This window comes from Hippopotamus amphibius, chromosome 5 (assembly GCF_030028045.1).
Source record: "Hippopotamus amphibius kiboko isolate mHipAmp2 chromosome 5, mHipAmp2.hap2, whole genome shotgun sequence".
Lineage (NCBI taxonomy): Eukaryota > Metazoa > Chordata > Mammalia > Artiodactyla > Hippopotamidae > Hippopotamus > Hippopotamus amphibius.
Genome location: NC_080190.1, coordinates 9,303,281 through 9,318,840, shown reverse-complemented (window position 1 = coordinate 9,318,840; position 15,560 = coordinate 9,303,281). Strand labels below are relative to the sequence as shown.

General features: G+C 47.4%; 1 protein-coding gene across 1 annotated transcript in view; it reads left to right on the top strand.

Moving 5' to 3' along the window:
* The window catches only part of LOC130854166 (deleted in malignant brain tumors 1 protein-like), a 52,250-nt gene extending 38,337 nt beyond the window's left edge, over positions 1–13,913 (top strand). The window contains 5 exon segments of the mRNA XM_057736929.1: positions 2,600–2,753; positions 6,050–6,271; positions 6,528–6,586; positions 11,656–11,961; positions 13,828–13,913. Of these exon segments, the coding sequence (XP_057592912.1) occupies positions 2,600–2,753; positions 6,050–6,271; positions 6,528–6,586; positions 11,656–11,961; positions 13,828–13,913 (827 nt within the window).
* The last annotated feature ends 1,647 nt before the right edge of the window (positions 13,914–15,560 follow it).

Genomic DNA, 15,560 nt, shown 5'->3' with positions numbered 1-15,560 from the left:
CACACTCCAGGGCCACACAGTTGTCACGTCCTGTTCTCTGCAGCCTCTCCCAGGTTTGGAGCTGCCTCTCCAGAGTCTAAACATGCCCTGTTCTTGCTTATGTAACATGAAGTCTGCCTGTTTGGGACCTACCCACACTAGAAAACCACCACTAGTTTTCATAAAATGTAACTTAGATTTCCTCAATTTACCTCTTTTTTAATGCATGCAGATGCAGTGTACTGGGCTGGAGATGTGATTCCCGCACCCCCAGGTAGGTCTGACACTGAATTTCCAATATCTCTGCAAAGTCATTAAGGAATCTAACCTCTCTCTGGACCCAGACACAAGTAGACAGTGACCTAGATACTGGAATCACCCAGGGAGCTTTTAAAATTTCCAGTGTCCAAGCTGCACCCCAGAACAGTCACATCAGAAACTTGGGGTTCACACCCAGTCATCAGTGATATTTAAAGCTTCCTGTGTGATTCCAACATGCAGCCAGGGCTGAGAACCCAGGGCTTGGTCAGTGAGCTAAGAGTCACATTTCCCAACTGAAATGGCATGTGAAACTCTCCTCTCTGGACAGCTGATCAAGGAGGGGCAGCAGGGGACTGAAAGAGGGTGGTTCCATCACAGCAGCTGAGAAGAGGGTTGATACGGAGAGGAGAGAAGGTGGAAAGGTTTACCTCTCAAGGATACGAATTAGAAACTGAAAGTATGCAAGTAAACAGAGATGCATTGAATGTCAAACTCACCCAGTGGGTCTAGAGCAGACTGGGGAAGTGAAAACATTGGGGGCTTTTCTGTGGGCCTCCTGGCTTAGCCACACAGCTGGAGGAGAGAAAGATACAGCTTCAGATAACCTGCTCAAAGTCAATGTGCACCAGTGACCTCTCAACTCAAGATTCCAGCTGTATCAGAGCATGTATGGTCCTGCCTCCTGCATCCGCCTGCCTCTCCAGGACAAGTTCTCAGCTGCCTGCTTCCCTGCTCACTGGTACCCTGGGCCCCACGCATCCTCCCCCCAGCCTTACCCAGTGACTGGTGCCACCCTCTGCCCTCAGTGGTGGCCTGGGTTGGGGAAGGTCAGGGTCAGGGGTGCTCCTTACAGTGTTTGGGGGGCAGGCAAGGTGGCTGCAGCTGTCCCTATCCTGGGCTGGCACAACTATGGTGCATTTGGAGGGACACTTGTTGGGGGGCTCTTACCACTCCAGTCCAGGTTTCAAGGGCATCCTAGGTGGAAGTCGCCATCACTTGTAGGTTTCCCTTCTGGTGTGCACTGCAGAGGCGGGCCTATGGGAATGGGACAGTCTTACATCATTGAAATACTTGTCCAACCTACCTTTCCCCACCATGGCTCTCAGCTTTCCGGGTCTTGTCCCTCTGTATTTTTGCACCTGATAAATTTCTACAGGCACAATGGCATGCTCATAAGCCCAGTGATGTTATTGTAGGTGACATCTCATGATTGGTCAGTCTCAGGACAGCCCTTGGGTTGGTGGACCGCAGCACAGAAGAGAAAACAAATCATGTGACTGTGATTTCCTGGTGAATCACTGAAAGAAGGGGAGGGACTATATCTCAGATCAAGGAGAAAAGAGGAACAGATGTGTCCACACCATTAAGACTCAAGAGTAGTAGCAGCCTCATTCATTTGCACTTAGGTATTGATATAAGGTGATTTTACTGTGCTAAGCTCTTTCCTGATTTTCTTTAGTTTTGATTTTTGCAACTGCCATTCCCCAAGTGCTTGTCCCACAAGGTAACTCTCTTCCATTGAAAGTATAACCTGGGGCCTTCCCTGCTGGTGCAGTGGTTAAGAATCTGCCTGCCAATGCAGGGGATACGGGTTCAATCCCTGGTCCAGGAAGATCCCACATGCCCACAAACAACTAAGCCCATGTGCCACAACTACTGAGCCTGCCCTCTAGAGCCCTCAAGCCACAACTACTGAGCCCACATGACACATCTACTGAAGCCTGTGCAGCTAGAGCCCGTGCTCCACAACAAGAGAAGCCCACGCACTGCAACGAAGAGTAGCCTCCTCTCAACACAACTAGAGAAAGCCCGTGCAGAGCAATGAAGACCCAATGCAGCCAAAAACAAATAAATAAAAATGAATACATAAACAAAAAAATATTAAAAAATAAAAAAAGTATAACCTGTAAAGGATGGAATCACGGTGATAGTTCATAAAAGTAGAATAGACATCTGCTGTCCTGGCTGCATGAGGGGAAGGAAGTGGTGGGACACGGCCCTCCAGTGGGTGTATTGTCTACATCTCAATTGAGCTGGTTTGCATGACAGGAAGCCGCGAAGAGCATCAGTGAAGTGTCACTGGACACCCCACACCTGCCACGTACAAATCCAACCCATTTCCAGGCTCACCGACAACTTTAGGGTCCTGCCTACCCGTCATACATCTTTCCTCCTCCCTCACTCCCTCTCAGGGGTACAGCCACACACCAGTCAAGCCACAGCTATGTCTACACTAGCATGATCCCTTCCCATTTTGTGTCTCTTCTTGAGCTTGATGGAATTGTAGATTCTGTACTTGGGAAAATGCAAGGTGTGTGCCTGAAGAATGCAGCCACAGGTCTCTCTTATGTTTTCACAGGAGGAAGTAACTCTTGTGGGGGAGTTGTTTCAGGTCTGTCGGGCTCCTTCTCCAGTCCTTGGTATCCGACAAACTACCCCACTGACGTGGAGTGTGTCTGGGTGATACATCTGGCTGAGAAGTTCACCGTAGAGCTGACAATCCCCAGCCTGAGGTAAGCAGCCTTGCCTCTCTCTGCTTCAAAGGCCAGATTGGATTTGAAAGCATGCTTCCCCCAAGAGGTCACCTTTCCAAGTGTCTGAGTCATTTCAGCTGCTATAACAAAAGTATAATAGACCAGGTATCTTAATAAACAATGGAAGTTTATTGTCTCGCAATTCTGCAGGCTGGAAAGCCCAAGATCAGTATACCAGCAGATCCAGTGTCTGGTGAGGACCTGCTCCCAAGTTCATAGACAGCCATCTTTCACTATAACTTCACGTAGTGGAAGGACCAGGAGCTTTCCCAGGCCTCTTTATGAGGGCTCTGCCCACATAACCTAATCATTTCCCAAAGGCCCCACCTCCTAATACTATCATACTGAGCGTTAGGTTTCAACATGTGAATTTCGAGGAGACACAAACATTCAGTCTAAGCACCCATGACAAATCCTTCCACATGTTAGGTGAAAATTGTCTGGTCATCTGAGCTTAAGAAGTCTCATAATCACTGAGCTCAATTTTCTGTGCAATTGGAGAAGACCCCACGAGCATCCCTGACACCAGCCTTGGAGGAAGCCTCAGCTGGGGTGACCCACATGTGAGGACCTTGCCCCTCTACTCTCAGCCTCTTCCTCTGGCTGAACCCTAATCTGTTCTTCTTCGTTACCATTTTCTGATCTTTCTTCTTCCCTCTGGTGCTACACAAAATAAATCCTCTTCCTCTTCTCTTCAAGAACTTCCATCATGTTCCTACTAAGATTTTTCTTCTACATATGACATACCCTCAGTTCATTCATCCTTCATACCAGATATATTGTGCTTCCTACTCTTTCGCCAACCTTCACCCATTTTTAAAGGCATTCATCCCATTGTAATGCATATTTATATCCATGTATACATACATACATATATTCGTATACACGTGCATATACAGGAGTAATTTTCTTATGAAAATACTACTTTTCCTGATAATGTTTAACCCTGGTTTCTTCTTTCTACACTGGGTCACATCTGAGTCACTCTCTCTTCCTGTCATTATCACACAGTCTGTCCCAGACCTCTGCCACGGCTTTCCGTTCATTGGCCACAGCAGTCAAGGGTGTGAATGGTTAATGCTGCCTTCAACTGCAGTGGGTCAGAACTTCCCTGGTGGTGCAGTGGTTAAGAATCCGCCTGCCAGTGCAGGGGACGTGGGTTTGAGCCCTGGTCCGGGAAGATCCCACGTGTCGTGGAGCAACTAAGCCCATGCGCCACAACTACTGAGCCTGCACTCGAGAGCCCACAAGCCACAGCTATTGAGCTTGTGTGCCGCAACTACTGAAGCCCGAGGGTGCCTAGAGCCCATGCTCTGCAGCAAGAGAAGCCACCGCAATGGGAAGCCCATGCACCACAATGAAGAGTAGCCCTTGCTCACTGCAACTAGAGAAAGCCCGCGCAGCAACAAAGACCCAATGCAGCCAATCAATCAATCAATAAATTTATATAAAAAATTAACCTTAAAAAAATGCAGTGGGTCAGCAGTTAGTTTTACCTGATGCCTGAGTTTCCTTTAGAATGGGGAGGATGTGGCTGACATCAGAAAGCCTTGTGTATTATGAGGAAAGTGTACACATTATTCATTCAGTGCACACACATTTGTTGAAAGTAATGTGAGATTTGGTGCCACATGTTTCAAAGCTATGAACTTCACAGCTCTAGTGTTTTGGGATACAGAGTATCATTTTATCACTTCTGGAAAAACAGTTATTACAAACAGCTCTAATGACCCACAGTCCCCACAATCTCAAGGTTAGTATTCCAACAAAAATTTCCTGCTGTAGTTTCAGAGCACACAAGTCAAGGACTGTTTAATGTGTGGCCTGGAGGCAGAACTTAGTTGCTGATTTCTGTGTTTTGATGTTTTTAAGTCTGAGTTTATTGATATTTGCTTTTCATTTCTTATGACATAAAGTTAGTTATTATTGGCGCCAGTGAATCTCAACTGGGAATGACTGTACCTCCCCACAGGACATTTGGTTGTGTCTGGAGATGTTTTTTACTGTCTCAGTTGAGGGAACGCCATTGTCATATAGTGGGTAGAGGCCAGCAATTAAGTGTCCTATAATTCATGACACAGCCTCCCCACAGCAAAGAGTTATCCATCCCCAGTATCAATGGTGCTGAGACTGAGAAATCCAGGATGAAAATGTAAGGTGTGCACTGCCATGTCACCTGTTAGTGCCACACTGTTGTCACCTTACACACAAATGTGATCACTTCTTCTTAATTTAAAAATGAGTTATTTTGAGGCACTTGGTTCTTATTTCATGGAAACAGATGTGTTCTGCAAAAAAACAGATTTTCAAATTCAGTAGTTTGTGTATCAATGTCATCATGCCCCTTGTGTATATTACGCAGTGAACACACACAATGCATGCATCAAAGGCCACTGACTGTTGTTTAAATGCAGACGTGCACACCTTCCATTTTTATCATGTTAGGTAAATGTTGATGTTCTTTAACGTGTATTAACTGAGCCCACTTTCTGCAGGCCCTGGTCTAGGAACGGGTTTATAAAAGACAAGATCTCCACCCTCATGGAGTTTGCATTCGAGATGGAGAGACAAAGAACGCTTGAATAACCAATAACCAGTGGACAGTTTCAGTTAGTGATACGTGGACAAGTGCTATCAAGAAAAATATATATACGTACTTGGTAACAAGGCAAAGAATGAAGGGGGCAAAGATAGCTTTAGATAGGATGCCAGGGACAGCATCTCTGATCATCCAGGTTAGATGAAACATGCCAGGAAAACATTTGGTTTGAACCAGGCAGTTTGAGGCATTGGAGGGAAGAGTCCTACTCAACAGGCCCTCGGCGCTTTTATGGCTTTCCCCATTTCTTCCTGCTCTGAGTCTTTTTGAGAGTTTTATTCATTGAGACCCTAGTGGATGCTTGCCATTACCCTAGGGAGTGGCAGAGTTTGAATAAAGAGGGGACATCCTGGAGACACTCAAGGTAGAAAAGGAAGATGGTGGGACACACTAAAAGCCAAGATACCAATTGTGGCCGGGGCGGGGGTGGGGGGTGCTGAAATAGACCAGGAGACACACGACGAGAGGCTGACTGACTGGGACCAGTCCCAACAGGGGGGACAGGAAGGCAGACTCAGGCAGTATCTGAGGGGTCAAGTCCACTAGTGAGATGTGTGGTTGGAAGGAGGCGCAGGATGCCTGCAGTTTCTGGCTGCATATGACACAAAATTTGACTTTATGTAAGACATTTCTGCAGACTTCCTTGGGGAGCTGAACTCTGCCTTCACCTCCTCAGATTAGAGGACATCTACGGGTGCCCTTACGACTTCATCGAGGTGTTCGATGGACAGCAGTTGGCCTCACTCTCCATGGGCAGATTTTGTGCCGGGGCAGGACTCACATTCCGCTCCTCTTCAAACATCTTGACCGCAGTGTTCAGGAGTGATGCCGCGATCACTAACACAGGGTTCCTTGCCCTGTACAGTGCCATTCGGCAGGACGAAAGGGAGACTGGTGGGTATCCTAATATGGACCTTGGAGGGAAGTCAGATCTAATCTGCGTCCTTTCCCTTTAAGAGAGGAGATGCTTTTTAAATCTGACCTGCGGGGTCCACCTACATTCCTGGCATCCTGAGTGGCATCACTCTGACACTGACAGCCCCCAGCCCACCCCTCCCCCTGCTCTGCCCCTCACTGTCATCTTCCTCCACCAAGATGTTCCCCTGAAGAGACACATGGCCGAGGCTCATATCTTGCCACGGCCGTGCTTGTAGAGGGAGGCCCCAAAGAAGACAGCCTCCTTCTTCTCCAAAGAAAGGGGAAAAGCAGTAGGGCAAATCCTTCTGGAAAGAAACCATCACAAACTACAACTACCAGCCCACCTTAGGTCTTTGATCCTAAAAACAAACAAAAAAAATGCCTGATGTCCTTTTGTGAATCGTGTGGCTGTCCTACTCAATCCAGTTCTTATTCTCTCCTGTCTTGGAATAGGTATTGATGGCCGTCCAGCAGTGGGACCAGCAGGTGTGGCTCTTCCAAACATTTCAACCTGTTGCCAGGTCCCTGGTATAAGTGAAAACTAGCTGCTGTTTAATCCTGTAATTGGGCCATAGTCTAATTAAATTACCTCTTGTTAATTAACAAGAGCAATGTAGCTCATTAGTGTTGGCAAATTGGTGGGTCTTGGAGGGGGTAGCAGAGGGTGGGGAGAGATGTCGGGGGGAAGGAAAATTCAGATTCACCAGAAGTGTAATCTCTCGGCCACTGGGGTTCCCTCAATGAGTATCTGCTGTGAGCGAGGGCTAACTGCCTGCAGTGGTGATTATGCTATAGGTGCCATGATAGGATAGGATAGGATAGGATAGGATAGGATAGGATAGGATAGGATAGGATAGGATAGGATAGGATAGGATAGGATAGGATAGGATCGGATCCCAGGGTCAGCCCTCAAGAAGTTATATCAAAAAGTAATAATATTTTTTGGGGGGGACACCAAGTTCAATCATCTGTTTTTATACACGTATCCCCATACCCCCCAAAAAAATAATAAATAAATAAATAAAATTTTTAAAAACCCATTAAAAAAAAAAAGAATCCTGATTGATAGAAATTCTTGTTTAATAGGGATATTTTTTTAAATGAATGAGCTCCTGCACAGTGCCAGGGAGATAGTTTGTGCTCAGAAATAACGACCATTGATGCCTGTTGTAGGGAAACTTCAAAGGAGCAGGATTTTCCATTTTGCCCCCACTTCTCACAATCCTGAGGTCAGAAAATGGGCTGGCATTTCTCCTACTCTCTCTCCACCACATCCTCTCTTTAGAAGTGGCCCATTGGTCCTGCGGTAGGTGGAACAGACCCTCTACCCCGTGGGAAGGCTCCATGTTCTGAGTCGTCCGGCACAATAATTAATAAACTAAAAGATGAGGAATCTGGAAAAATCCTTCCTCGAGGCTATGGTCTGGAGCATCATCTCATTTTGAATGTCAAAAGCTGAACGTCACCTCTGTCTTTCTCTTTTCATTTTCTGAAATAAATTCTAATCTCCCCCAGACTAATGGATGCCTAGGGCTCTACAGATGCAAAGCTGTACTCAGGGAAACAAATTGAAAAGTACATTAAAAACTTGTAAACTAGTTATCCCTGTAACATATCTTTCTAAGGATGGTGGATATATTGTTTTTGACCACAGCATCCTTTCCTTGATGGACCCAATGCCTCCCCCACTCCCCGTGGTACCTGGAGGCTATGAATCACAGTCTTCCACCCTCCTCACCACCGGGGAGAGTCTGTCACGTGGCTGAGCCAATCCTAACACCATGGCCACTTCCTCTCGGACCCAGTGATTGGCCCTGAGGTGGACATGTGATTCAAGCAGAGCCAATCCAAATCCTTCTTTGGGTTCCTGTATCGATGATGAGAGAGAGGAGGAGATAGAGAGTGAGTGAGTTAGGGAGAGACAGAGGAAGAGAGAGCACCTTTTCCTTTTGGACTGCAAGCCATAGGGATGAGGCTTGGGGCTGCCTGTGGCCATTCTTCTTGCCTTAAATAGAGGTCAACACACAGAGGGGAGAAGAGAGATGGACAGAGAATTGAGTGCCAGACACATGGGAGGATATCACGTGAGCCCCTGGATCTAGCCATGCCTGAAGCAAGCTAAAAACTCCCCCTTTCCCTTAAACCTGTTTCAGTTGAAACAATGATCTATGTCTCTCTCCTTAAATTCACTTTAAAAATGGTGAAGGAAACTGCAGACACACTTGTGCCAAAGAGCTCCAGCATGGGCCAGGCAAGACGAAACTTCTAAGTGCCAGATGGCTGAGACTCCAGCCACCCTCTTGTAGTTTGGAAGTCTGCCCTGTACCCCAAGTGCAGACGTTGGAGTCAGAAGACTGAGATGTGAGCCCCGAATCCCAACTCTCTGAGCCTCAGTTTCTTCCTCTGTAAACTGTAGGTAATAGTACCTACCTCCTTGGGCAGCAAGAGGCTTCAATAAGATCGCGTTGTCATATGTGCATCTCAGGGCCTGGCACAGCGAAGTGAAAAAAAAAAAAAAGTAATAGTAAAATAAGTTGTATTAAACTGCACCTGTCTGCACACTTGGTGTCCAAACGTCCAAAGTCTTGTGGCGTCAGTCATTTTTGTCCACTGCAGCACAGAGTAATCACAGCTCTGCATGTTGATATTTTTGAGTGTTTTAAAGGGGTATTCTGAACAAAAGTCCTTGCTTACAGTATCTTTTTTTTTTTTTCTATTTTCACAGGCTCCACTGGTGACAGCTCCCTTACAGGTACTTCAGCTTTATTTAAATGCTTCACGTGGTTTTATATTTGCTTTGTTTTCAGTTTTAGCACTTCCAGCAACCAGATGAATGCTCCTTCTTCCTTCTACATATGAGAAGCTCCGGCACAGAGGACCCTTTAAAAATCCCACTTCAGATCCAATGTTTCAGCCATAAAGTGGATACTTCAAGTATTCTTGGTCTTTATGCAGCTAGAATTTGGATATAACACAATGAGGGGTCTTCTAGCACAGGCGGTTCTGTGACCCCACAGCGATGCTGTGCTGAGCAGGGAGCCTTTGGTTTGCATGGTCTTTGCATCCTTTTCATTAAAACGCATGTTCAGACTTGTCTGTGCGTACAGGTTCATAAAGCCGTCTCAACCTTATGTCACGATCATTTCTCCTCATAAGAACCCTATAAACTTGAAAGGACACACGTAATGATCTTATCTGACGAAGAGTAATATGGGAAACTCCAAGAGCCTCCAAAGCAATTTTTTTTGTAGTTTCGGGCAAAAGCAGCCCTAGAACAAGTTCTCCGTAGTCTGTTCTCACCCCACCCCCTCCTGACCCCTCTAAAAACACCAGCGGAGGTCGGTGCCCTCTTCTGATGGAGTTTCTTCACTGTTTCTTGCAGATGAAAATTTCCATTGTGGCGGTTTGCTCACAGATAGCTCGGGCTCTTTCTCCAGCCCTTGGTATCCCCAGAAATACCCCACAGATGTGGTGTGTGCCTGGGACATACAAGTGGATAGCAGGGCTCATGTCAAACTTACCTTCGAAGTGATGAAGTGAGTAAATATCTCCTACTTTTACGATCTTCTTTGCTTGGTTATACTGCCTGCTACATCACCTCCCTCCCTCCCAAAAAAACCCCCAACTTCCATAAAGTCTCATGAGCGCTGAGGAAAATCCTGGTTCCATTCTTATAGTAGCACTAGATCAGAAACAGTCTCATTGCCCAGCAGTAGGAGATCAGTTACGTAGGTTTTGGTACATCTGTATATTGCTGTCACACATGTAGCGTAGAACAGAATGATCTGCAGGAAAACCATGGCCTGTAGTGCAGGGGCTGACACTTGTGCGTGGACTATCTCTGGAAGGAAATGAATAGAAGCTGTTCATAGCGGCTGCTCCTGGGTAGGGGACTAATCAGAGGTGGGAGGAAAGTCGCTTTTCACCCTGTACCCATCAGTATCACTTAAACTGTATTCCTTGTGCCTATAACGCACATTCAGAAAACACAACTGAATGAAAACTTTATAATATTTATTTTTTATTTTTTTTAAGATTTCTTTTTGTTATTTATTTATTTATAGCTGTGCTGGGTCTTCGTTGCTGCACGCGGGCTTTCCCAAGTTGTGGTGAACGGGGGCTACTCTTCATTGTGGTGCACAGGCTTCTCATTGCGGTGGCTTCTCTTATTGAGGAGCACGGGCTCTAGGCGTGTCAGCTTCAGTAGTTGTGGTGTGCAGGCTCTAGAGCACAGGCTCAGTAGTTGTGGCACACGGGCTTAGTTGCTCCATGGCATGTGGGATCTTCCCGGCCCAGGGCTCGAACCCGTGTCCCCTGCATTGACAGGCGGATTCTTAACCACTGCACCACCAGGGAAGCCCCAAAACTTTAAAAAATTAAAAGATTTTTAGAATCAGTACTGCCTGCACTAACAGGGTCACGGTCTCCTCCGACCCATGTGAAGAGATGTAGGTTTCAGGCAGCTTTTCCAGAGCCCTTCCTGAACCCACCTGGGCAGTGCTTCCTGGGGTAAAAACCAGTGGATTGATCCGAACGCTGTCATGACTTCACAGATTGGAAAACTTCTATGGCTGTCCATACGACTTCATCGAAATCTTTGATGGCCCAGAGAGCAAATCTTTTTCACTTGGGAGGTTCTGTTCCGGCACAACCCCAGTGTTTACCTCCTCGGCAAATCGCCTGACGGTGGTCTTCCACAGCGACACCATCATCACCAACGTCGGCTTTTATGCAACCTACGAGTCTCTCCTGCAAGACGAGAACAATACTGGTAGGTTCTCGGGTCATCTTAGCCCCTGGCTGTGGTTGGTAATGACAGCGAGGGTGGACGGCCAACTCTGTGATCGGGGAAAGGGGTCCCGAGCTCCTTAGTTTACCCCCCAGATCTGACTAGAGAAAGCAGTTGAACACCCAGTGCTGCTGTGAAACCATGTGTCCATGTGTATCTTCTGCGGGTAGAGCACATGACGCTGTGTGGGAGGAGTACTTGTCTTTGAGCCTGTTGCATTCGGAACGGCTGCCTAAAGGATGCTCTTCCTGACCAAGGGCAGCAACAGGCAATGTCCCCACACTTGGTGTTTCCTGCATCACACAGGGTTCTTGGGGGCCTCCTCTGGTCTCTGTGAAGTAGACAGTCCTGTATGGGAAAGAGCTTTAAAAAACACCACCCCACCCTCCACCCCCCGCAAATCACATTAACCTAAGAGATGAAACCCAAAGTACCTTTGCAGGTGCTTTAACCCACCTTAGTTCCCTCCCCAGAATGAGAGAGGAGCCCTTGAAACCTGGTCAGCTCAGAGGAGAGGACCAGCTCTTCCTCGAAGGCAGAGCAGTGACCCAGGTGTGTCTGTGTCCCAGATGTAGCGCTCAGACTGGCCAACGGCAGCCAGCGGTGCGAGGGCCGTGTGGAGCTGCACTTCAACGGCAGCTGGGGGACCGTGTGCGATGACAGCTGGGACCTGCAGGACGCGGAGGTGGTGTGCAGGCAGCTGGGCTGCGGTGGGGCAGTGTCGGCCCCTGGAAGGGCGCGATTCGGCCGGGGCCTGGGCCCCATCGCCCTGGACGACGTGGAGTGCGTGGGGACCGAAGCCAGGCTGTGGCAGTGTCTGCACGGCGGCTGGTTCTCCCACAACTGTGGCCACCACGAGGATGCCGGCGTTGTCTGCTCAGGTGGGCCTGATGCTGGGGGGGCGGCAAAATAACATTCCTGCTCCATGAGTCTTCACCCAACTTAGAGCCGCGAGGAAGTCCTGCACGGTCCCTGTACCACTGTCTCCATACCTCCAGCCCTCCAGCCCTGCACTGTTCCTGCCATACGCACCTACTACCCACACTAGAATTTTCCAAATACTTTTCTTTACATCAGCTCTTCTTCGTTCACTTAAACAAATTCATTTTACAAGGAAACTTTCTATCACCACCATGAATGGAGAGTTAGGATAACTTGCGGTGAATAGAAAATACGGAGGAAGTGAGAGAGTAGCATAGACATAATTACATTACCAACTGTAAAATAGCTAGCTAGTGGGAAGTTGCTGTATAATAAAGGGAGATCAACTTGATGATGGGTGATGCCTTAGAGGGCCAGGACAGGGAGTGGGGGTGAGAGTCGCGGGAGGGAGGGGATAAGGGAATATATGTATAAATATAGCTGATTCACTTTGGTGTACCTCAAAAGCTGGTACAAGAATGTAAAGCAAATATATTCCAATAAAGAGCTTAATAAATAAATAAATACGGCAATACAACAATGTTAAAATGTTTAAAACTACACAATGAACTACCTAATCAATTCACACCCACGTATGGCTGAAAATATCCTGAAGCAGAACCGAACTACATGTAAATGTTTACAATTTAATGCAATGAATATGTGACTCAAAATAGCAGACGAGCTACCTCAGATTATCTCACAGTCCACCAGTGATGAGTGATGCCTTTGGGAACCATCTCTTTGGTTCAACTGCCCCCACCCCTGGCCCAAGTTTTACAAATAACTAGAGATCCTCTGTAAGTCACAGAGCTGGGAACCCATCTCCTAGCACATGATTCTTATTCCTCAGTTTTATCCCAGTTGAGTCTCTGCAGATAGATTCAGTAGTTGGAGTCAAAAGCCCCCCTTTATCTCCATATCCTTCTGGGTTTGGCTGGGAAGAAGTAAACTGGTTTGTCAGCTAGACTGGCCGCAACGACCTGAGACAGGATGAAAGGACAAGCAGGGGGTGGAAGTGCTGGAAGGTTCAGAGAGGAGGAGAGAAGTGAAGGGGCAGAGTCAATGTTCTCAGCAAAGCAGGAGCTGAAGCCATCAGAGGGCAGGGTTGGGGGCCTGCAGAGCAGGGAGGTTTGGAGCCAGGGCCCTGGGCCAGAGCTGTGGGGGATGGGACAGAGGTGATGGAAAGGTCCTGGCCCAGCTCCATGGCCCATCTCCTCCTTCCCAGTGCTGACCTTGCCAGTGTATGTCCTTGAGACGTACGTGGTTCTGCCCTTTACAGACTGACATTTGCCCTGGGAGCCAAGACCCACACGCCTATGAAGAATTACAAAACTAAACCAACTGGCAAGATAGGTGCTCCATGCAAGGCAACCATCACTGTGACCTCAGTTTGCACTGCACCCCCCCCAAAAAAAAATTCCACAGAAATGACATTGCAGTCTCTGGCAACAGAACAGAAGTGAACTAGGACATCTGGACCTTGTAACCATGACAACTCAGGACCATTCTCAGATGCCTGAGACTGGGGACAGTTTCTCCCCTAACAAGACATATACCTTTCTGTTTTGAGTAAGCAATTCTACCCCTTGGGTTTAAGAAGAAGTAAGGGAACCAACCTGCCCTCAACTTTTGATTTATGTTTCTCGTAGCCTCCCTGCCTCACTCGACACCATCGGCTGCTGTGAGTCACCCAGCTTCCGGTAATTGCAGTTGTTCTGAATTGAGTAGCTATAACTTGCCTTGGCAAAGTCACCCTGGGTGGTAGCACTGTGATTTAGGCACCAGATGCCCTGGGTGTGTTGTCCTGGCTTCCCCTTTAATAGCTGTGACCTTGAGCAAGTCTGTGAACCTCTTCATGCCTCAGTTTCCTCCTCTGACCAAGGAGGAGGAGAAGAGCATTGCCCTGTAAAGCCGTGCTGGGGCTCAGTGGATCTCTCTGAGTGGCGTGGGAAGGGTGGTGTTGCCCTGTGGGGCACCCCAGCCAGATGTCAGCTATTATCTTCTCTCTTCTCCCTCCACCTCTCCCACGGGCCTGCGGGGATTTGTCTCTGTATTATGACTTCTGCTGGCCAAAACTGTAAAGAATGAAGGAGCCGAAATCACTTTTTTAGTCTTTCCCTGACTCTATGACTGGCCCAATCGTTGTCACCTTTCAAAGTAGGTCAGCTGCTTTTCCATGGTTTTTAAGAATAAAATATAATATGTGGAGAAGAGTTAGAAAAAAAAGAGAAATGACCCCAAACTTCAAATGAAGCAGCAGAGTAGGTTACACTGAATAGCAGTGATCCTCAAATCATGCTTGTTGACTTTTAAATATACCTATTTTTTTAAATCTATCAATCCCTTATGCTTTGATTTTCTTGAGCTTATATGAGTTGGCTTGTATTCCTGTAGACACACCAGTTGGGTGATGGAAGGAGTACTCCCCACAGAGAAAAGACTTGGGAAGGGAATCAACTTAGAATCAGAAACTAGATAATCTACAAGGCAGAGAACCCACCAACCTCTGATTGAGAGTTAAGTATGTTTGACACTTAATTAGGTTGTTGTATAATTTTTTTTTTCACTTTCTGTCTGTCCTTAGCATCTTTCCCAAAGCCAACAGAGGTGTCCACATCGACAGGTAATCTTTCCTCTCTCTTTAGGTGCCTTCCCTTTGTAGAGTTTTAGCTCAGGAAAACTCCGGCATTACCGTGGGAGAAAATGTCCCTGCTGGAAGCACCTTCTTCTGCAGCCTCAGGCCATACAAATGGTTGCTGCTGGAGGAAGGGCTGATGATGTCCATGTTCACCTAGAATAGCTGTGATTGGAAAGTGAGAGGAAAGAAGCTGTGAGATGCAAGAATGTCTTGGGGGGACTGGTTTGGAAGCCGGCGCCCAGGAAGGCTGGGATGGGAGTACCTGTCTGACCCCACCTCTCACCCAGGCCTGCTCTGAGCTCCCCTTGGCTGTGTTCTGAGCGGATCCAGGCTCTACTCTTTTTTGTAACACTGTCCTTTGACCGTGGGGACCAGCCTGTAATGACTCCCCTTTATATTCCTCAGAGCATCTTCACATGTGGGGACACCTGATCCTGGGAATAAAGTAGATGGGAATTATTGTTCTTGTCACTTGATCAATGTGCGCGGGACACACAATCTTACACACACACACACACACACACCCCAATTAGTGTGTGATAGCTTCTCATGAAAAATCCAACCAACCCTGTGAGTGCCAGAAACCAAGACTTCACAACACACAGTGAAAGAGAAGAGGCAGGGCTCTGGGCCAGCTGGCTAAGGAGCAAAACCATTTCTTTACGAGTTGTAACCCTGAAAAACAGAGTAATACCCAGGGAAAAATTAAATTAAACAGAATGAAATGAAGGGGGGAGTAGATCTGTTATTATCCGTGGTCAGTGCACAATTTCCAGGAAATACCGGCTCTTCCAGTGGCCTCTGTGGATGCGCCTGGATGGAGGTCATTGTTTGGAATGTCCCCCAAGGTCCAGGCCTGCGGCTGGCGGATGGGTCGAGCCGGTGTGAGGGCCGAGTGGAGATCTACCATGCCGACAC